Source organism: Theropithecus gelada, chromosome 8 (genome assembly GCF_003255815.1).
Source record: "Theropithecus gelada isolate Dixy chromosome 8, Tgel_1.0, whole genome shotgun sequence".
Taxonomy (NCBI): domain Eukaryota; kingdom Metazoa; phylum Chordata; class Mammalia; order Primates; family Cercopithecidae; genus Theropithecus; species Theropithecus gelada.
Window position 1 is genome coordinate 15,879,802 of NC_037676.1, and position 23,308 is coordinate 15,903,109.

A 23,308-nucleotide genomic window follows, 5' to 3' on the forward strand; every position below is an offset into this window, starting at 1 on the left:
CAGCAGGCACATACCTATGCTGACTCAAGTCTATTTAGAATGAGGGGTTTTTTTTTGGAATCAATCTGCATTCTCTGCCGCAAGTCCCCTACCCTGCAGTTCTGAAGAGTATACTGCACTGTCAGATGCTATCTAGAAGAGCAGAAACATTTCCCTGAGTTACGAATAGGTGGTACAAATCTGACCTTGCAGCTATAAACCTTAGGCTTTTGTGGCAAAGTACTTTTACGGATCTAGGTGTTTTTTGTATTTTTTTTTTTTTGAGACGGAGTCTTGCACTGTCACCCAGGCTGGAGGGCAGTGGCTTGATCTCGGCTCACTGCAAGCTCCGCCTCCTGGATTCACGCCATTCTCCTGCCTCAGCCTTCCGAGTAGCTGGGACTACAGGCGCCTGTCACCTCGCCCGGCTAATTTTTTTTATTTTTAGTAGAGACGGGGTTTCACCGTGTTAGCCAGGATGGTCTCGATTTTCTAACTTTGTGATCCGCCCACCTTGGCCTCCTAAGGTGCTGGGATTACAGGCGTGAGCCACTGCACCCGGCCAAATCTAGGTTTTAACATTTAAATTAAACACAAAACACCCAATAAAATGCATGAATGACTCAAAGCATCTACATTGAGACTGTAAGTCCACCGTGTGAAAGAATGCAGGCAGTGACAGAACCCCTCCACGCACGAGAATACGGAGGGGAAAGTTTCACTGCAAATAGTCCTGTCATGTCACAGCCTGTTCAGGGTGCTTGCACTGCAGGGTTCCATCCGGGAAGGGGCACCCCAACTCTTAGTCCAACCATAGCTTAATTGTCTTTAAAGCCCAACCCAGGACAACTTAACATGGGTTTGGATCTCTCCAAAGGGCTTGGGTGCTTCTTGTTGGAAAAGGTGGGGACATTTCTCACTAGCTCTGAAGCTGGAGAACCACAGAATGGCTGGGTCTCCAACACAGAATTACAGGGCCATTGTCTGAGGGCGCCAGCACCATTCTGCAGAGACCGACAATCACTGAGCGGGTTAAAGGAAGCCTGAGGCCTACAGCCAGGTTCAGAATTCAGGGGGACAAGGTGTGGGAGTGGGAAGCAAAGCAAAGGAGCAGCAGAGTCACTCCAGGGTGGCTCACTCCTGACTGGTGGGGAGGAGAAAAAGATGAGAGGGTGTGAGCACGGCAGACAGAACAGCAAGCAACAGAAAGGCCAGGAGCAAGGGGAAGTGAAGGTGGCGATCAAGAGGGACTTGGCGAGCAGGAGGCAAGCTATGTCCGAGGACCAGAAAGCAAGTGACACACATGGCTTTCGTGGGGGTCCTGTTTGCTTTGATCTTTAAGGGGTCAGGGTCTGCCACCTGCTCAGAGGGAATTCTGCCTGGAAAGAGAATAATTCTGAGTTGGCTTTAGATGATACTTTATCCAGGTTAAAGAAATATTAGTTGGCCCGGTGTGGTGGCTCACGCCTATAATCCCAGCACTTTGGGAGGCCGAGGCAGGCGGAGAACTTGAGGGCAGGATTTCGAGACCAGCCTGGCCAACATGGTGAAACCCTGTCGCTACCAAAAATACAAACATTAGCTGGGCGTAGTGGTGCACACACGCAATCTCAGCTACCCAGGAGGCTGAGGCAGGGGAATCGCTTGAACCCGAGAGGTGGAGTTTGCAGTGCGCCGAGATCACACCACTGCACTCCAGCCTGGGCGACAGTGAAACTGCATCTCAAAAATTAAAATAAAAAAAATTAAAAAGAGAGGAAGAGGCTGGGTGCGGTGGCTCAAGCCTGTAATCCCAGAATTTTGGGAGGCCGAGACGGGCGGATCACGAGCTCAGGAGATCGAGACCATCCTGGCCAACACGGTGAAACCCCGTCTCTACTAAAAAATACAAAAAACTAGCCGGGCGAGGTGGCGGGCGCCTGTAGTCCCAGCTACTCAGGAGGCTGAGGCAGGAGAATGGCGTAAACCTGGGAGGCGGAGCTTGCAGTGAGCTGAGATCCGGCCACTGCACTCCAGCCCGGGTGACAGAGCGAGACTCCGTCTCAAAAAAAAAAAAAAAAGAGAGGAAGAAAGAAAGAAAAAAAAAGAAATATTAGTTAAGGACAGCTGCCACCAGACAATCTTAGATTCCATCAGAAGGGTTAGATGGGGATGGGGACATATTTAAATGGTGAGAATCTGAGAACACACACACCAAAACTCACTACAGTAGTGAGACACCAATTAGGAAATGAAGCAATTTAGGGACAACAACTATTTCAAATTATCTTCTGGTTTAGAACAGCTAGTTTTAAATGAGGAACTATATTGGAACTGTTATACTATGGAATGTGGTTGATTAATTAAAACACACATATTAAACAGACTATATTTTTGGTATTTTGTAGTTAGATTTTCTTAATAAAGATATGCTCTAAATGGAATTTTTCATTGACTCAGTCATTGCTAACATGTGGTTTTCAATTTTGTGTAAAACGGTAAGCAGTCTCAATGCTTTTGTGCACCTATACACACCCTAGACAGATTATCCAACGAGTATGACTACTACTTGGCAGCATTTCTTACTGATGGTGGAGCACAGATTAAAAACTCTTCAGATGTAAACCGTAAAGGATAGCACTCATTTACAATGCTACTAATGATTAAAATATTCAACATTTTTGATGGCTTACTACTGCTCTTGAGTGTTTATATGATAGGCACTATTATAAGAACTTTGCATATTTTTATGTAATTAGCGTAATTATCATATACAATGAGACCTATTATTTGCTCCACTTTACACACGAAGTTACCAAGGCATGGAGAGGTTAAGTAACATACTCAAGGTCACGCAGTTAATAAATAGGGAACCCAAGATTTAAATCCAGAGTATTTCCTGATTCTGAATTCTTAACAAAGTAATACAAGCCCTGATGGGGGGAAATAGGTCAGGCAGCACAATACAACATTAAGATACAGCATAAAGCCGGGCGCGGTGGCTCATGCCTGTAATCCCATCACTTCTGGAGGCCGAGGCAGGTCAATCACCGGAGGTCAGCAGTTCGAGACGAGCCTGGCCAACATGGTGAAACCCAACTCCACTGAAAATACGAAAATTGGCCAGACATGGTGGTGCACGCCAGTAATCCCAGCTGCTTGGGAGGCTGAGGCAGGAGAATCGCTTGAACCTGGGAGGTCGAGGCTGCAGTGAGCTGAGATCACGCCACTGCACTCCAGCCTGGATGACAGAGCGAGACTCCATCTCAAAACATAAAGATGCAGCACGAAGACCTGGCTTTCAGTCCCAGTTGTGCTCTCCCTCACTGTATGATCTTGGGTAATTTATGTGTCTTCTCTGATCCTCAGTTTTCTCATCTATAAAATGGGTCAAATATTAAAACTACAGGGTGTGATAAGGGGCATAACACTGTAAAACTCCTGGCACTGTGCCTAACACATAGGAAGTTTCAATAAGCGTTCAGTATAAAAAGAGACCAAGAAGGTCTGTATTTTTCCTAAGGAAAGTTGCCTCACTGGAAGTCTTCTAGAGTTTTGTTTCCTAGAAATGCGTACTGTAAATTTGGGAGACCATACTGCGTACCATGTTAAAGCAAAACTTAAAAAAAAATCGTAACATAATAAAGAACAAAGGATATAGCAATTCTAAGAACTATCATAGAAAGATACACAGAATTCTGAACACACATGACTAAGCATCTCTAACCATGATCTGGAAAGCTGTTAATAACTGGACATTCAAAGGGAGCCCACATGGCTCTACATAACCCGTGCGGTAAGGCCTAAAATGAGTATTATGGGTTGCTTCGACATCTGGTAAAACTGAGAGGGTCTCAAATGGCTTCACTGCAAGTTCCCTGCCACGCTCTGCTCCTGCAGATAAGGTTCTCGAGTGAAACAATTCTTATCCAGCAGACCAGGTGCAGCTCCTGCCCGTCCCTCGGTAGCAGGTTTCAGTTCCCCGCCAGCCATGGAATGATGCACACAAGCTAATCGCATCCTCCTGCAGGAACCAAGGGTGACCCCATGCTCCTGATACTACCCAGCCTGCCTCTCACAGCCCCTGGCTGTCACTCTGCTCCTCAGTGCAAACTCATGTGCCCCTTCATGGGCTGTGGTGTCCTCCTCCCCTTGGCAGTGAGTATATGTGACCAGTAAAATTGCTGTTCATCTCACCTGCCCAGTGTCAAGTGCTGTGTCTGGCTGTCCCTATAACCTAGAGCAGGAATCCCTCCCTCACCACGGGGGTGAAAGAATGTGATCATATCCATTAAAAATAATGGCAAAACCTGCAATTACTTTTGCACCAACCTCACACTATGTGTGGTAACAGCTGATACTAAGGGAAAGATGGACCCTCAGCAGGGGCCTTTATATCAAACAGAACTTCAGGTTCATAAAATCACGTAAACTTCAAGCTTCTCCTAATCTAGTCAATTCCCAGTGCCCAACATTAGGCATGTCATCTCACCACCACAATCAGAAGCGTCCCTTTGGTAACATACGCGGGAAACAGTATCTTCACTATAAAATGTAGCATCCTTATTCACAAGCATAAATTCTTTCGGGGTAGGAATACATACTCGTCAGCCTAAAATGTCTCAAATAACCAAAGAGAAGAAAGAAAGGTCAGCAAATGTGTGGAATGTGAAAACCTGTTCACTGTTTCTGGGAGACTACCTGTTTTCTGTACGGCCATCCCTAAGCAATGGCAGCACAGACAACTACTCTGGTGTTTCAGTGTCTTCCATGAAGCGCAGAAATCCACATCTTTGGTAATAAAACTTCCCTTTAGGAAAAGCCCTAGTCAAGTCAGAAGCATTTATATAAGTAACCTTGATATTAAAATGTAAACATTGTTACAAAACACAAATTTGATCATTATTCTACCTGCAAAATAGATTTCAGTTCACGGGATAGGAGAGTGGGTGGGCAAGTGTGTGCTCACTCAGGACTTCCCTGGGGTAACCCGATCACGCAGCACTGCTTCGAAACACGTCTCTGTTCTGCACCTTGGAAGAAGAGCTACAGCTTCAAGTCGTTTCTGCTTTAAAATCTTAAATATGGGAAATGAATACTCATAAGCTCTAACTATGCTGGGTGAGTTCATTTTCAGGCCTGGAGGTTCAGTAAAGAATAGCACTTGGGGGAGAAGGCATGGAGCTATGTGAGTCTGAGGTCAGCCGGGGAAGAAGACGCCTCTGAGGTCTAATTGCTAAAAACTCTGTCCTTTCCCAGACAATACACGTTTAATCCTGATGCTACTCACACTGACAAAAAGCAAAAGGTCCCTGTCTCAAGAATATAAAAAGGGACGTGCTACGCACACTGTGCTCACTTTTTAAATATTCTACAGACAACAATAAAACACCTCTGAAACAACAATAAAAGATCCTTTCTCCCTCTCCTGGATTCATTTTCTCTCTTACTTCTGTAATCAATGCACGCTACAAAAAAAAGTGCATGTTACTAGTATCCTAATTTCAAGTGCAACATCATGAAATTTCATATCTCTATTTATTCTATCTTAAAAAAAAAAAGAGCCAGGTGTAGTGGCTCACGCCTGTAATCCCAGGACTTTGGGAGGCTGAGGCAGGTAGATCACTTGAGCACAGGAGCTTGAGACCAGTCTGGGCAACATGGCTTTCCTTGTCTCTACAAAAAACGCAAAAAAAATTAGCTGGGCAGGGGGGCACACACGTGGTCCCAGTGACTCAGGAGCCTGAGATGGGAAGATCACTTGAGCCTGGGGAGGTCAAGGCTGCAGTGAGCCAAGATTGTGCCACGGCACTCCAGCCTGGAAGACAGAGTGAGACCTTGTCTCAAATAATAAAATAAAATAAAATATAAAAAAGCCAGCTCAGGCAACACAGCAAGACCCTGTCTCTACAAAAAATTATCTTCTCTACAAAAACATTTTTTTAAACTTAGCAGGTGTGGTGGTATGTACCTACAGTTCCAACTGCTTGTGGGGATGAGACACGAGGAGCCCTTGAGCTCTCAAGAGTTTGCTATGATCGTGCCACTGCACTCCAGCCTGGGTGACAGTGAGACCTTGTCTCAAAAAAAAAAAAAAAAATCACATCTTCCTTTGCCTCTAACCAGTGCTCCAGCTCTGTGCAGGCTGAAATATATTTGGAGTTAATAAAATACTTTAAACCCTAATTCAGGGCTAGAAAAAGAAGAAGAGCAATGAATGCAACCAAAAAATAAGATAATTTTTATCCTACCAATTCACAGAACTTTCGCCACTAAATGAGTATTTTCCTTCAAAGTAGCCAACAGAGAAGGCTATGTGCTCACTCTGATGAAGTTGGCATTGCTCAAGATATTTTTGGAAGCCTGTAGAATCTGACTGAGACTCTGCTCTACCCCCTGGCTGTAGGTGCAGGCACGTGGATCCACACTCACACGCTCCCCTCTCTTTGTTTACAGCCTCACTCGGCTTTGAATCCAAAACTGTATTATCTAGCTTAAAAACTGAAGTTTCTCTCTCACCTGGCCAGAGCCAAATAACCTTTTGTTTTTTAAAACCACCTTTTTTAAAGGTGGTTTTTTGCTACCTTTTAAAAGTGGGTGGCAAAGAGCATTCTTGCTCGTCCAAATCTGTTTTCCTATCCTCCGCAGTAATGGAACTCTAAGTTTTAGCCGTTTTAATGGCCACCCAAAACACTGTACTTTCATACCTGCCCTGTGCAGTTCTGACGAAAGGGAGATATCATGTGGCAGTTTCTGGAAGCCTTCCTCAAAAAGCTGGGCACACACCATTAGCCCTCCTGCCACCTGCAATGTGTGGGTGGTGACTGTACTGAAGCAACCTCTTGCACCAGGCAGGCCATGGCCAAATCCAGGGGATGGCAGAGTAGAAAGGTAGAAGGAGCTTGAGTACCTGAAGGCTAAGTGGGGTGGGGCCAGGCTACCAGGCCAGGACTGCCCACCCTGGGAATTTTATGCAAGAGAAAAAACGTCTATCCTATTAGAGCCACTGTTACTTAGAGTCCCTATTACAGATAAACCCAATTCTGGCTTTTATAAATAATTTTTAAAAAGTAAAACCCATGCTCTCTATAATCAAAGATTTCTTATACTGAAGATACTCAAAAGAACACAGGTAAAAACAGGTAATAAGGCCATGCACAGTGGCTCATGCCTGTAATCCCAGCACTTTGTGAGGCTGAGGCAGGCCGGGTCACCCGTGGTCGGGAGTTCGAGACCAGCCTGGCCAACGTGGTGAAACCCCTTCTTTACTAAAAATACAAAAAAACACACACAAAAATTAGCTGGGCATGTTGGCAAGTGCCTGTAATCCCAGCTACTCAGGAGGCTGAGGCAGGAGAATTGCTTGAACCTGGGAGGCAGAGGTTGCAGGGAACTGAGACTGCACCACTGCACTCCAGCCTGGGCAACAGAGTGAGACTCTGCCTCAGAAAAAAAAAAAGAGAGAGAGAGAGAGAAAAAGAATGGGCAGTGGACTTCAGGGGCTTTTCTAAAATACGCCTGCCACAGATCTCCAGAACTGAATTATAAGCAATGAGCCTCCCAAGGTGCCCACTTAGAAGAGGACAGTATTCACTTGGATGATTAGCTTTAGGGATTTTCTGAATCTATTGAGTCATTTTCTGAATCTATTGAGTCATTTTCTGAATCATTACGTTACTGTCAAATAAACATGGGAGGGCTACACGAGATAAGGACTTAGCATACCTGTATCATGTCATACCACGCACAGGAATATCCACATACCTTCTGAAGAATTCAAACACACACACACGCACAGCCGAAGGCAGCTAGAAAATGCCTGCTTATGATCAAACAAGAAAAGCAAAGCGTCAAACAAAAACATGCCTCGAGACTTACGTGGTTATCTTTATAATAGTAAGAAAGGACAGGAAATCGCCGTCTGCTCCGGAATTTGGAACTCCCCACTATGATGTGTGCTGTGGCCGATTTGGGAACATACAGTTCAGTAGGATAAGAGTCACAAACCTGTCACCAGAAAATACAAAGGGATTTTTAGGCCATCTAGTAATGCCCTGCGAACTGCCCCCAGAAATTCCACTTCACCACGCTTATAGGTACATCCTTAAGTTCTCTTAACCATGTTACAGAGGAGGTTATTTCGAGGAACGTCAAAGCCACTTTAGAGGAATGAAGTGCTGCTGATTCCATGTAATCATCCTGAAGGAATGCAAGATACCCTTAGTGTTGTCCCCGTGCACTGTCCCCTCTCGCCAAGGGCTCTTTGTGCAAGACCAGTGACAATGAAGCCTTCTTTTCATCAACAAGAGACAAATTGCGATTCTGCATCCTGGCTGAGAAAACCTGAGCTGCCAGGATTTGGTTGAAAGAATGACCCCGGGAGACAGTTTTCCTAAAACACAAGCACACTGGTTAAGCCAGCAGGTTACTTCTGTGGCTCTGACATGCCCAGTGTGCATTCCTGGCCCTGATACATCACGCAAGCTGATGCCTCCCCAGACACTCCTGCCCCCGACCTTCCCAAATCCCATCTGTTTTTCAAGGACCAATCCAAGTTCCACCTCCTTCGGGAAGCTTCTTCCTTGACCTTTCAGTCCATGCAGATTTCCTAATGTGCCGCACGTTACCACGTAATGTAGCAGCTGGATTTTTGTTTCTTATGTGTTGATTTGATAAGTGGTAAGAATAGATGTACTCTTTCTATGCAACCCTGAGATTGATTACCACAGTGGAATGGTGCCTTGGAAGGATCTTGCAATTCAGAACCAGAAATCAGCAATTTAGAACCTGGCTCTGATTGAGCAACTTCATGACCCTGGGGAAGCCAAACTACACGATGCACTGTGGTCTGCTAATCTCTAGAAGTGATACTGCAGCAACAATATCTCATGGGGTTGACAGATGGATCAAATCCCGTAACACCAATGGCAAAGCACTTTATAAACCACTAAATCCAAAACAAATGTTAGTGGTAACAACAGTGATAGCAGTTGAGCCTACTGTTGCTCAACACATTTTGCTTTCACATCAGTCCATCCATCTTTTCACAATGTGAAGATCACCCACATGTCAGTTTCCTGGGATATGTCAAGCACCTCTTTACTTCCTGGATGTCAAACATCTTCCTAGGCATATCAAGGGAGTCCTCAAGTAGGTGTAACAACAGGGATGTACCAGTCCATTTTCATACTATTATAAAGAAATACCTGAGACTGGGCAATTTATATTGTTTACTGGACTCACAGTTCCACATGGCTGGGAGGCCTCACGAGCATGGCAAAAGGTGAAGGAGGAGCAGAGGCACGTCTTACATAGTGGCAGGCAAGAAAGCGTGTGCAGGGGAACTGCCCTTTGTAAAGCCATTGGATCTCGTGAGACTTACTCACTATCATGAGAACAGCATGGGAAAGACCGGTCCCCATGATGCAATTACCTCCTACCGGGTCCCTCCCATGACACGTCGGGATTATGGGAGCTACCATTCAAGATGAGATTTGGGTGGGGACACAGCAACCCATATCAAGGGGAAATACTTTAGCTGCAGGTCCTGTGTCCATCTCCACCCACCTTTATCACTCTGGAAGATGGGGTTGCAGGGACTGAAAACCCACAACTGAAATCCGAGCCTCTTATAAAGTCTTCTGTGATGATGCCTCCCTTGCTGGCCTCCACTGTCTTTGTTACCAGAATGGGGAACAACATAGAGCAGGAAATAAAAGGGCCACAGAAGAGATGTTCACAGGCCCAAAGTGTAATTTCAGGGTTCTACCAGACATTTTAGGAAACAAGATTACCAAAGAGTTTAACATGGGCTGTGGCACTGACACTCTGAAAGAAAATCTGCCAAGAACAGAAGGCTCAACCAACTTGGACTCAGAGAGCTTTAGCTGGGAGTACTGCCATAAAACACTGCACTCCCTCCCCCATGCCAATCTGGTGTCTGAACCTCCATGAAGTCAGCCAGCTAGAACACTATGACATGGACCACACCTGTTTGTCTGAGGTTCCAGAGACATGTAGTCATTGTACCAGACCAACAACATTTTCCTAAAACAACAGTTTTTAAAAGGAAATAAGTAGGTTTTCAGTAAGTTGGAAATTACCTACATTCTTCCTTGTAACAACACTAAGGAATTGCAAAGTTTCATGATTAAGTAAGAGTAAGCAACATGCAAGATTTGTCAACATGCTTATTTCACACAGCCTCTTTGAAGAGCAAGAGGTAAGCTGGGAACTTAGGAGCTCCTGCCAGGCCCTTTTATGGCCTTCTAAGGCTAAATAAACACCTAGGTTCACTGGCATCATGGCCCTGTGTGCACCATAGCTGGAATGAGACCAAATAGAGAAAATCAACACCCAGAGCCCGCTCTCCTTGGCCCCAATTCATGGCCCTCTTGATTCACAAAGGAGCAAGGAAGACCACCTCCTGACCTCTAAGAGCACCAGAGCTCTCACTCTACAGGGTAGAGATATGTAGACTTTGATGGCTTGGCATGTGCCAGGACCAAGAGCTCAACAACCTGCGCCCAGTCACCAGTGGCCAGGCTTGCATCAGGTGTGGAGGCCTCCCCTCTAAGAACACAATACCAGTTATGAGGATTTCTGCCTTCCCCAGAGCAATGGGTTTAGCGGAAAAAGTTCCATGGGTCAGGGCTTAAGTTATAAGGCATTCTGACGCACACTTGCTTGGAAAACTCTAAGAAGCTAAAATGCCTTTGGGAAAAGCAGATTCAGGGTGTCAGTTAACACATGAAGATACAACCTCTTACCAAGCTAGAAGCATGGATATTTGTCCTGATTTCATCAAAGTAGACAGCACTCTCAAGTGGAAATTAACATAACAATCCTACTTTGAAAATATAAAACACCACTGAAAGCAATTAAAAAGTAAATGGTAAGATACCTTGTGTTCATGCACTGGAAGACTTAAGATTGTGAAGATGTCCATCCTATGCAAAGCAACCTACAGACACAAGGCAATCCTTCTCAAAATCTCAATGGCATTTTTTGCAGAAGTAGAAAAATTCATCCTAAAATTCATGTGGATTCTCCAGGGACCCCGAATAGCAAAAAACAATTTTGAAAAAGAACAAAGTTAGAGGACTTACACTTCATAACTACGAAATATGGTACAAAGCCATATCTATTTTGCAGCAATCAAACAGTGTGGTACTGGAATAAAGACAGACTAATAGGCCAATGGAATAGAGAATCCAGAAGTAAACCTTCACGTGTATGTTCAAATGTTCCTCAACATGGGTGCCAAGACTACTCAATGGGGAAAGGTTAGTCTCTTCAACAAATGGTATTGGGAAAACTGGATATCCACATGCAAAAATGAAATAAAATAAAGATGGGTCATATCTTGTACTACATAAAAAAATTAACTCAAAATGGACTAAAGACCTAAACGTAAGACCCAAAAGTATTAAACTCCTAGAAAAGAACATAAGGGACAAGCTTTATGATACTGGAGTTGGCACTGATTTCTTATGTATGACAGCAAAAGCAGAGGAAACAAAATACTAGACAAATGGAACTGTATCAAACTTAAATACTTTTATACATCAAAGGACACAATCAAAAGTGAAAAAGCAACCTATAGAATGGGAGAAACTATTAGTAAATTGCTTATCTTAGGGAAATCAAAATCAAAACCACAACGAGATATTAACTCACAGTTGTTAGGATGGCCACTATTAAAAAATGAAAGAATGAAAACATAATAACACAAGTATTGGTGAGCATGCAGATAAAATGAAACCCTAGTGCACTGCGGGTGGGGATGTAAAATTATGCAGCCACTATGGAAAACAGTACAGAGGCTCTTCAGAAATTGAAAAATACAATTCCTACATGATCCAGCAATCCCAGTTCTGGATGTATGTCCAAAAGACTTGAAAGCAGAATCTCAAGGAAATATTTGCACAACCATGTTCACAGAGCATTGTTCAGAGCCAAGAGGTGGAAGCAACCCAAATGTCCATCAAGTGATGAACGGATAAGCAAAATGTGGTATGTCAATACAATGAAATACTATTCAGCCCTAAAAAGGAAGGAAATCCTATTATGTGCATTAGCACAGATGAACCTTGAGGATATTAAGTGACATAAGCCTGTCACAAAGAGAAAATACTGTATGACTCCACTTATAGAGGAATCTAAAGTAGTCAAATTCATAGAAACAAGAAGTAGAATGATGGTTGCCAGGGGCTGTGGGAGGTGGGAATGGGGAGTTGTTTAATGGGTACAGAGTTTCAGTTCTGGAGATGAAAAGTTCCAGAGATCTATAGTACAACAATGTCAATATACTTACCACTCCTAAACTATACCTTAAAAATGACTAAGATGGCAAACTTTATGTTATGCATTTTTTAATCACAATGAAAAAAGTAAAACAATCTTAGCATTGACTGCTGTCATTTTTGCAACAAGCTCACAGAGTTGTAGTCAAAATTCTGACAATAAATAATGCACACAATGATGCAACATATGTCACTAATTTTCAAACACCTCAGTATGCCTCTCAAGATTTTGTCTGGTTTGGAAAATGACCTGACAAAATTCGGAGAGAATATGAGAAGTTCAGAGGAATGGAAAATGTCTTTCTCCTGAATTTTCTTCACATGGACTCTGCCATAGTTAATGAAAGTGGATTAGTAAGTTAATCATTTTACCATTTTTTAAAATGAATAAGCAAACCGATTTTCTTTGTGCTCCACTAAATTAACTGACCTTCCTGGAGTGCCCACATCCCTTGGTGCTGTCCTGGCAAGAGGAATCTTTTGGTAATTCTTTCACTTATTCGACAAGCTTTTACTGAGTACTTATTATATGCCAGGCATTACTCTTAGTTGCAAGGGCAGAAATGAATAAGAGTTTTTGGCCTTGAAGATTTCACATGCCCAGGACAGCCGATCTTTGTTAACCTGGATAGAATCCGCCAGTATCATTGCAGGATACTAGCCATCTAGGATGCAAACCAAAATTTTCACTCAGACCTCCAAGGACCAATCACTCGACTGAGAGCTTTGGGGTAAGAGTTGTCAGAAACTGAGAGATATCTACGCAGACAATCTTCTTAAACATTTCAGTGCTAAAATTTATTTCAAGGAATTTATGATGAATAGGGAGAAGGAGGAGGTTATGAACAGGATAAAATGACGTCTATGTGAACAAAACAAAATAATGCACAATACATAAAATACAGCTGTGGATAACTGAAATAAATGAGCTTTAATAAAATCACTGGTTTGGGTTGTATTTTATATTTTATTCCAAGATAGTTAGATTAAAACTTTAACTTAGCAATGAATACCAATTACTTTATTTAAATAAAGACCATTTCAAGGGTTAGGTATAAAAAGAAATCTGAGCTTAGAGACTTAGACTACCATAAGAAAGTGTCTCATAAATAGCAATGGTAGTAAGATGATACAGATAATAATAATAATTAGCCTGCCCAAGGCCACACTTAAAGAAAACAGCAGAATTGGTTCTAGAACCTAAGTTTTGTATTCTGCGTCTGCTGCTATTTCCACCGTGGGCAATTGTTTCTTTTCCATCAAATGACACTTCTTGACCCACCAACCTCAAAGGATTTGTGAGAAGAAATAAGATAACTTGTAAAATAAGGGAGGAAAAAGTAAACATTTTCTCAGCCATGAGGTCAAAAGCAAAAGGAATGGATTTGGATCTCTCTCTCTCCACGGATTATCAGTCAAAAATTTTCTGAAATAAGACAACTTTCATTCTCTTGCTAAGTTAGTGACAAATCAGGGTACATCATCTTCCCCCCATTTCAGTGATAATTGCAAAATCAGAAAATCCCGCAGGATTTTACCTTTTCTGCTTCAAAACAGTTTGTTCCTTGTTAGTTTTGTTTTGCTGTGTGTTGCTTCCGAAAAGAAAAGCTGAGTAACTCGTGTTTTGCAGTCTGTGCAATGTGGGACTTCAGTGACTGAATATGAGTCATGTTTATGCCCTAATTCTACAAGGAAATCTCATCAAAAATAGGAAGAACCTGTATTTCCAAGGAGACGTTATTCCACAAGATGTGGTTCAGCCTCATTTTCTTCCTTGCCCAAGGATGTGTCATATTAACAAAAAGGGTATCCAATTTTCTTTACTCAACTTGGATTTTCCTTTCTTTCATTTCCAGGCTAAAAATTCACTGCAAAAGTTAGCTTTAGTATGCGAACAAATTAGTCTGATTACATGAGCCCGATACTTTATAATGATTAATGCTATGGTTGTTAAATGTAAGTGTAATTATGAAGAAGATTCAGCATCATGAAAGTGTCCATTCTGGCCCAAATAATCTATAAATTCAAGATATCCTGAGGAATTATGTCAAAGGAACTGACTTTTAAGATATCAAGATTATAAAGCCATAATAATCACAATTGGTAAAAATGTAATTGTAGGATTTATACAGTGTCGAATTGGGACAAAGTTTAGCAAACCGACCAGGATTAAAAAAAAAAAAACAGTATGCTAAAAAACAAAACATAGTAAGAAAGACTGACAACTCAAAACTTCTGAAGACACTGGAACGGTGTATCAGAATCTCCTGAGAGATGATATCTGCAAGAGCTATAAATTATAACAAATTATTGGCTACATTATAGAAAGAACTACAAATCAACAAGAAAAAGACAAATAATCTTACAGAAAAAAAAGAGCAAAAATGTGAGTAGATAATTCACAGAAGAGTCAACATGAATGGCCAAGAAACACAAGCTCAACCTCCCTAGCTGATCAGGTCAGTGCAAAAACCACATTACGATCCAATTCATACAAATCAGTTTGGCTCAAAGTTAAGATCAGTTAATAAATCCACATGGTTATATAAATGAAACAGGCCGGGCGCAGTGGCTCAAGCCTGTAATCCCAGCACTTTGGGAGGCCGAGACGGGCGGATCACGAGGTCAGGAGATCAAGACCATCCTGGCTAACACAGTGAAACCCCGTCTCTACTGAAAAATACAAAAAACTAGCCGGGCGAAGTGGCGGTTGCGTGTAGTCCCAGCTACTCGGGAGGCTGAGGCAGGAGAATGGCGTGAACCCGAGAGGAGGAGCTTGCAGTGAGCTGAGATCCGGCCACTGCACTCCAGCCTGGGTGACAGAGCGAGACTCCGTCTCAAAAAATAAAAAATAAAAAAAAAAAATAAATCCACATGGTTATATAAATGAAACAATACAAAAAGGTGCATAAAATGCTATAAATAAAAGCAAAGGAACAACAATGCCAAATTGCATCCAGTGGCGCTGAAGAAGAAGAAATCCCACTTTCATCCTAGTGTCCTATCCACTCCATTACCAACACCAGTCTAGGTTATCACTTTTGGGCAAACATGTTATTATTCTCCCTCCTTTGTTAAGCCAAAAGGTATTATACTATATTCACCATATTGTGCCTTGCTTTTTCTAACCTAGCAATGTATTTTAGCAGTCTTTATCAGCACATAGGAATCTTCCACATTTCCTTTAATGATTATACACTAACTTAATCACATGGATAGAGCAAAAATTATTTAGCTGACTCCCATTAAAGATATTTGGGTTTCTTCTAATATTTGCTATTACAAACAATGCTTCAAAAAAATAACCTTGGGGGCCAGGCATGGTGGCTCGCCTGTAATCCCAACATTTTGGGAGGCAGAGGCAGGCAGATCACTTAAGGTCAGGAGTTCAAGACCAACCTGGCCAACATGGTGAAACCCCATGTCTACAAAAAATAATAATAATAATAATACAAACATTAGCCATTTGTGGTGGTGGGTGTCTGTAATCCCAGCTACTTGGGAGGCTGAGGCAGGAAAACTGCTTGAATCCAGGAGGCAGAAGTTACAGTGAGCTGAGATCGCCCCACTGTACTCTAGCTTGGGCAACAGAGTGAGGCCCTGTCTCAATAAAACTAAAAAAAAACTAAACAAAATAAAATAAAATAACCTTGGGTATCAGTGTGTGTGTATGCTATTAAATCCATAGAGTAAATTCTCAGAAGTGCAATGTGGGGTCAACAAAGAAGACTACCAGCGAATATCACATCACTACCAACTGTTGGGGAGTCTGTGGAGTAATGAGAACTCATATCTTGCAAGCAGGTCAGTATGTCCATGCAAACACTTTAGGAAAGAATTTTCCAGAATCTAGTAAAATTCAAATCTATATACTCTTTACCTCATAAACTCTACTCCTAAGTAGAAACACAATATAGTACAAGACATATACAGCCACTTAACAGCTTTATTCATGACAACAAAATACACCAAATAAAAGAAAAAAAAAAAAGAGAGAAGGATGAGTAATTTTTAAAACTGTGGTATATTTATGAAATGGAATACAACCCACTAGTGAAGAATGAAGGAATCAGAGCTGTCGGTATCAACAGTTATTAATCTCTCTGTGCCTTAGGCAATTACTTAATCTCTCTGTCATACTTTCTCCATTTGTAAAGTAGAAATAATAATAATACTATTCATAGAATTAATATTTGCTAATATTTATCAAGTTTTTAGAACAGCACCTGGCATGTAGTAACTATGTACATATTTGTCAAATGAAATGGATCACAAATACAAATGTTACCATGTTGAGTGAAAAGCCAAGTTTCAGAGAACTCTATACAGCATATGCAGACCAAGTACAGACAGTATAAAAACATGCAAAACAATACCGCATACTACTACAGTAAGTCCTTGCTCAACAATGCCCATAGTCTGTTGGCAATTGCAACTTTAAGCAAAAGAACATAAAACAACACCTTTTCTTCCCTCATAGATATCACAAAATGATGTCGAGCAAAATGATGTTATTTGAGGATCTGCTGTACATCGTTTCACTCAAAGTCACAGTTTCCAAGAACCTGCTGACATTGAGGACTTCCTATATTTAGAAATATAGAAATGCTATAATAAAAGCAAGGGAATGGCAATGCCAAATTGCAGACATTGATGCTGGAGCGAGAGACAATATGGAAGGAACATCTGGGAAATTAACTAGCACTGGCGATGTTCAGTCTTATACAGCACACAGGTCCCAAGCATTCATTCCATTATTCTTCAAAGTCCTGTGTGTGTCATAAGTGTGCCATAATAAATAACTTTTTTTCTCTTTTTCCTTCTCTACTTTGTGGGATGATTTAAGTAACTTTTTTTCTAAATGAAAGATACACAGTGGAGGAAAAGCAATACGATATATACTTCTGAAATAATTATAAGCAAATACAGGGAAACACCATCCAGTGATAGACATGAAAAAGGAAAAAGCATAATTGACAGAACACACAATACATGATATCTAGAACAATATCACAGATAGTATTTCACCACAAAAAAAGATTTTCAGGTTGAGTAAAAAACAATCTAACCAAACTCAGCTTAAAAAGATAAAACATTTACATAGGAAGGTTAAAAAGAAGGGGTTAAACAAAGCTCCACCAAGCAAATTCTGACAAAGAAAAAGAAACAGTGGAAATATAATCATATAAAATAGAATTAAATGCCAGCACGGTGGCTCACACCTGTATTCCTAGCACTTTGGGAGGCCGAGGCAGGCGGATCACGAGGTCAGGAGATCAAGATCATCCTGGCTAACATGGTGAAACCCCGTCTCTACTAAAAATACAAAAAATTAGCCGGGCGTGGCAGTGGGCGCCTGTAGTCCCAGCTACTCGGGAGGCTGAGGCAGGAGAATGGCATGAACCTGGGAGGAGGAGCTTGCAGTGAGCTGAGATTGCGCCACTGCACTCCAGCCTGGGCGACAGAGCGAGACTCCGTCTCAAAAAAAAAAAAAAAAGGCCGGGCGCGGTGGCTCACGCCTGTAATCCCAGCACTTTGGGAGGCCGAGGCGGGCGGATCACAAGGTCAGAAGATCGAGACCACAGTGAAACCCCGTCTCTACTAAAAATACAAAAAAAAAAATGAGCCGGGCGCGGTGGCGGGCGCCTGTAGTCCCAGCTACTCGGGAGGCTGGGGCAGGAGAATGGCGTGAACCCAGGAGGCGGAGCTTGCAGTGAGCCAGGATCGCGCCACTGCACTCCAGCTTGGGCGACAGAGCCAGACTTCGTCTCAAAAAAAAAAAAAAATAGAATTAAAAGTTTAAATAATTCACAGGAAAAGGGGATATGTGAAATTGACATAAACAACACACTAAGATGTCCTTAATCATTACGTACTAAACCATGTAACTTTAAAATATATAATGCAAACATGTTAGAACTTAAGGAGAAAATGTCCAATCACAATCATAACAGGGATTTTTTCACATACCTCTATCAGAAATCAACTGAGCAAAGGGACCAAAATAATAAGAAATTCAATTTAGATAAAAGGAAAATTTCATGCCTAAATAGAGAATACACATTTTCTCCAGACTCAAAATATTTATTAAAAATTAATAGAATACTGTGTTTTATGAAGATATAAGTCTTCAAAACATTCCCCAAATATGAATTCCATACGCCATGTGTTCTGAATGCAATATAAGGCACTAGAAACTAACAAATACTGATCAAAAACTAAAACATCAATGTCCCACCTGCCTGAAATTTTTAAAACAATTTAGGCCCTTTATGCCTTTTGGTAGATTCTGGAAAGATTTTTCTTATAAAATAATTTAAAATTGGGGGAAATTATACGCATAAAGATATTACATCAAGAATTATTCATATGGCAAAAAAAAAAAGTCTAAGTAATAATCTAAATGCCCTTTTTTAAAAATTTGAGACAAAGTATTCTGTCGCCCAAGCTAGAGTGCATGGCACAATCATGGCTCACTGCTGCCTCAACCTCCCAGGCTCAAGCAATCCTCCAGCCTCGGCCTCCCAGGTAGCTGGGACTACAGGTGCACACCTCCATGCCTAGCTAATTTTTTTAAATGTTTTTGTGGGAATGAGGTTTTCCCTATGTTGTCCAGGCTGGTCTCAAACTCCTGAGCTCAAGCAATCCTCTCGCTGTGGCTTCACAAATTGTTGGGATTACAGGCATGAGCCACCATGCCTGGCCTAAATGCGTATTAATAAAGAAATACTTTAGTACCTTACAGTACATTCATTTGATGGACTACTGTACAATCATTTCATTGACTGTTATAAGTACCATATAGCAATGTAGCAAATCCTCATGAGACCAGGCATGATGACTCACACTTATAATTATAGCACTTTGGGAGGCCAAGGCAGAAGGATTGCTTGAGCCCAGGAATTCGAGACCGGCCTGGGCAACATAGGGAGAACTTGTTCCTATAAAACTTTTGAAAAAGTAAGCAATTATGGCAGCAGATGCCTGTAATCTTAGCTACTCAGGAGGACTGCTTGGGATCCGGAGTTTCAGACTGCAGTGAGCTATACCGTACGGTACTCTAGCCTGGGTAACAGAGTGAAACCCTGTTTCTTTAAAAAAACAAACAAACAAACCAACAAAAAAAGAACCGCAAGAAAATCCCTGTAACAAGGTCAAGAAAATAATCAGAATTCAAAATATGCAACTGGAAATGGTCATTTATCAGGAGATAAAATACAAATTGTCAATCAATATACAAAAAGCTACAACTCAAGAAATCAAGATACAAAGATTAAATTAAAATAAGAAATCACTCATCCCACCATCAAGGTATCAAAAGATTCTTAAAAACTTTAACTCTTTGCTAGTGAGGGTATAAGGAATCAAGCATTCACAACTGAGAATTTATAGAAATTGGTGCAAGCTTTCCACAATTATTTTTGACAACAGGTACAAAACTTTGTGTAGGTATTTTGACATAAAAATTATATTAAAATTCTATCTTTTAAACAATTAAAATATGGGCAAAGGTATAGTTACCAGGATGTTCTCCATTATTTAAAATAGTAATAAGTAATGACAATCTAAATGTCTAAAAATTAGAGCGCAGGTAGATATTAGTTGATACAGCCATATTTAGATAATACTATGCAGTATTTTAAATATATTATAAAATATAATTACTGACAGAAAAATGTCGCAATATGTATGTGAAGAAAAGCAGAATATAAGGCACATGTAATGATTCCATTTTTGTTATGTATGTTTAAGCAGATTTGTGTGTGCATACATAAAAAATCTATATATACATTAAAATCCCAGAAGCCTATTGGCCAGATATAATAACAGTGGCTATCTCTGAATGATGGCAGTTTTAGGTGATTTAATATCCTTTTGCTCTATGTTTTCCAATTTTTAATAAATGAATATGCATTACTTACATAAGAAAAAAGTTATCAAACTATACAGAAGAGAAAACAACTGAAGGAAATTTTAAAACATAAGAATGTTGTGAAAATGGGATGGTGGGGTTTTTTTGGGGTTTTTTTTTTGTTTTTTGCCTTTTGGAAACTCTCTAGGATGTTCTCACAATACTTTTGTTACTTAAATATCTTAAAAATTAATAGTGAAACCACCCCTGATCTGTAAGCCTGTCATTAAGGAGAAGACGGGATTAATTCTGCCACTGTAGCTTCCCTGCCTCTCTGTATTTCTTCCTGTGAGTGTAGCCATATTACTCTAGGGAAGCCTCTTGCTGACCTTGTGTACCAAGCAAGGGTTCAGTGAGCACACAGAGGAGCTGGTGCCAAACTGCCATCAGAGTCTCCCTGACTTGCCCACTAATCACTCACTACACTATAAAAAGACCTGATGGGAGAATGAGATCCTGGCCAGCTCTCCCACCAACTGCCTGTCCACAAGGGCTGCCCCCTGGCCTCTCTGGGTTTCAAGTTCTGCAACCATGAGATGAAGGGTCTAGAAGGGGTGATCTCTATGCTTCTCTGGTTCAAACGTTTTAATTCTAGGTCCAGGTTGGAAATACAGCTGGCACTAACCAAGAGACACCTGGAAATCCGCACATGGGTATCTACAAAGAGCTCTAAAACCTAAAGGAGATAAAAAAATAAAGGTATGCTAAGCTAGCTGAAATCCTAATTTCATGTGGCTTCAGTGTTCGGGTTTCACGCACTCACTCTGTAGTCTCTATTCACATCGCTGAGCTGCCAGTGATGATTAGGGAGGCCCATCCGCTTGTATTCTTCACTAAGATCAATCAGCACCCAGCCTTGCTCTCTTTCTTCTTTATCCAGCATGGGGTTGAATGAAAAGCAGTATAATTCCTCATATTTCACTGCAAGAAAAGGGAGGATAAAGTTAAATCAAGCTTAGTCAAAACCAGAGCAAATTTCCCCAAAAACATTCTGTCCCATCTGGAGTGCCCTGAGAGGCCATCCCAACCCCCACCTCCAGCACACTCCTGGGAGCAACCTGTGTGCAGTGGACAGGGCCCCCCACCTCCTCCCAGCAATGACAAGATGACCTTGGGGTATCTGAACTCGGCAGTACCTTCTTTCCTTTTAGAACACACGGACATCACCATTTTGTGCTTTTGCTGTTGTTGCTTTAAAAGCAAATATATTTTCCAGACCACACAAAATATGGAACATAAAAATTCAGAACACATGCATTTATTAGGCATCAAGATTCTATTTTTGTAATGCCTATCAAGCTTGGATTTAGGGTGGCCTCTCAGAGGCAGGCCCGGGCCCAGGCCAACTGCACATTTTCATGCTCACAGTGTTAAAAAAGAAAAAATAACCAAGTTGAAAAAACTCTGGAATACATTAAACATTTGCGTCAGAAACATCTGAACTTTAAACAACTACATAAATATCATAATTGTGCTGCTCATTTGCATAGGAGTCATTAAAAAAACCAATTCATAGTGCACAGCGCTGTGCTCATGGGATGCGAATTGAAGGCCGCATCATGATGCGGCTTCTTTCAATCATGCCATGTTATCTCTGTCTTTATAGATTGCCTTTGATGCTTGTGAAGCCCAATAGCCCCACTGTTTCCCTTTCGCCAGTAAAATCTAGGATTTGATTTTCTTGCTCCGGTCTTGCCACTTAAGGGACGTGTAGAGACCAGCGCTATCCAACAGAAACATAATGTGAACTATCTATATCATTTTAAATGTCCTTGTAGCCACATTAAAAAAGAGTTAAATTAATTTAACCGTCTATTTAACCCAATATACCCCAAATCATTATCACTTCAACATCTGCATGATATAAAACTTATTAATATTTGAAACATTTTGTTTTGTACTGTCTTTGAAATTTCATGTGTATTTCACACTTAACCGCCTATCTCAGTTCGGAGTAGCGCTAAACAGCTATCTGTGGCCAGTGGCTACCATCTTGGACAGTGCAGATCTAAGCATTTCTAATGATAATAAAGGATAGCTTATACTCAGACCTTGTTTTGTTCCAGATTCTGCTGCAATTAAGAGCATTAATCCAGTTAGCAGGCAATACTGATGGTCCTCATTTTACCTACGAGAAATCTGAGGCAAACGAGAGGCACATTCCCTCACTCAGAGTCACACAGCTAGTAACTGGGAAGTCCAGGTTTAAATGAGACATCTGGCTGCAGAAGGCCTGCTCCTAATTGTAACACACCCTCCCCAAAGGCAGATCCTTCTCTCTTCTTCTTCTTCCTTCCTCGTTCCAGTCCCTTCATCTTCCTGTTTTTTCTCCAATACATTTCTTTCTCATAGCCTTCCTAGGTCCTCCTATATCCTTAGCATACTGATAGCAGTCACTGTGACGAGTGTAAGTTTCCTAAACACATGTATATGCAGCCCATTATAGGATCTCACCACCAGCAAGAGGCTGCAGCAACACACAGGCAGCCTGACATGAAAACTCAGGTTTCCAACTTGTTTTGATTGCTATTGAGATGACTCATCCACATGGAAGAGGAAAGATAAGGGTCATATTTTAAGCACCAGATTTCTTCATGTTTCTTGTAAGAAGCAACTGTGGTATGTCAGTGAGATAAATTATGTTCTATTTCAGTCTTTCTCCATGTCATGTTTCTAAACTTCAAAACTTAGAATACAGACTATTTGGACAAATAACAAAATACGCGCATCCAGGTACGCTCACACACAAACCAGAGCAGTGCTTTCTGTCAGATCAATTTCTTATCATCTTAGCTATGTTGCAGACAGCATGTGAAACTTCAGATCCTGTTCTAGGAACAGCTGGCTCGACACTGACACGTCCTTTCCATCTCTAAGTACCATTTTCATTACTCAGGCTTCTGCTACCATAATGTTAACCACAAATGCTAGTTGTTTAGGATGCCAGAAGAGTCTCTTGAGAAAGCCTCAGTTCCCTCAGTCAAAGAAGCGCTACTGAATACGGGGTAATAACGGCAGTTAAGATCTCTTTGTTAAATATTTGCAAATAGTTTTAAAGGTAGAAGAAGAAAAACATCCTGTGACTATGACACTGTTCTGTGTGTGGGCTGATACCTGCTTCCACTGGGAAGAG

The 23,308-nt window shown here is 41.4% G+C and overlaps 1 protein-coding gene across 1 annotated transcript in view; it reads right to left on the minus strand.

Moving 5' to 3' along the window:
- The window catches only part of MTMR7 (myotubularin related protein 7), a 114,336-nt gene that overhangs the window by 42,602 nt on the left and 48,426 nt on the right, over window positions 1-23,308 (minus strand). The window contains exons 4-5 of the mRNA XM_025393357.1: window positions 20,939-21,096; window positions 7,837-7,965 (exon numbers count right to left, since the gene is read on the minus strand). Coding sequence (XP_025249142.1) covers window positions 7,837-7,965; window positions 20,939-21,096 — 287 coding nt within the window. The remainder of the gene's footprint in view (window positions 1-7,836; window positions 7,966-20,938; window positions 21,097-23,308) is intronic.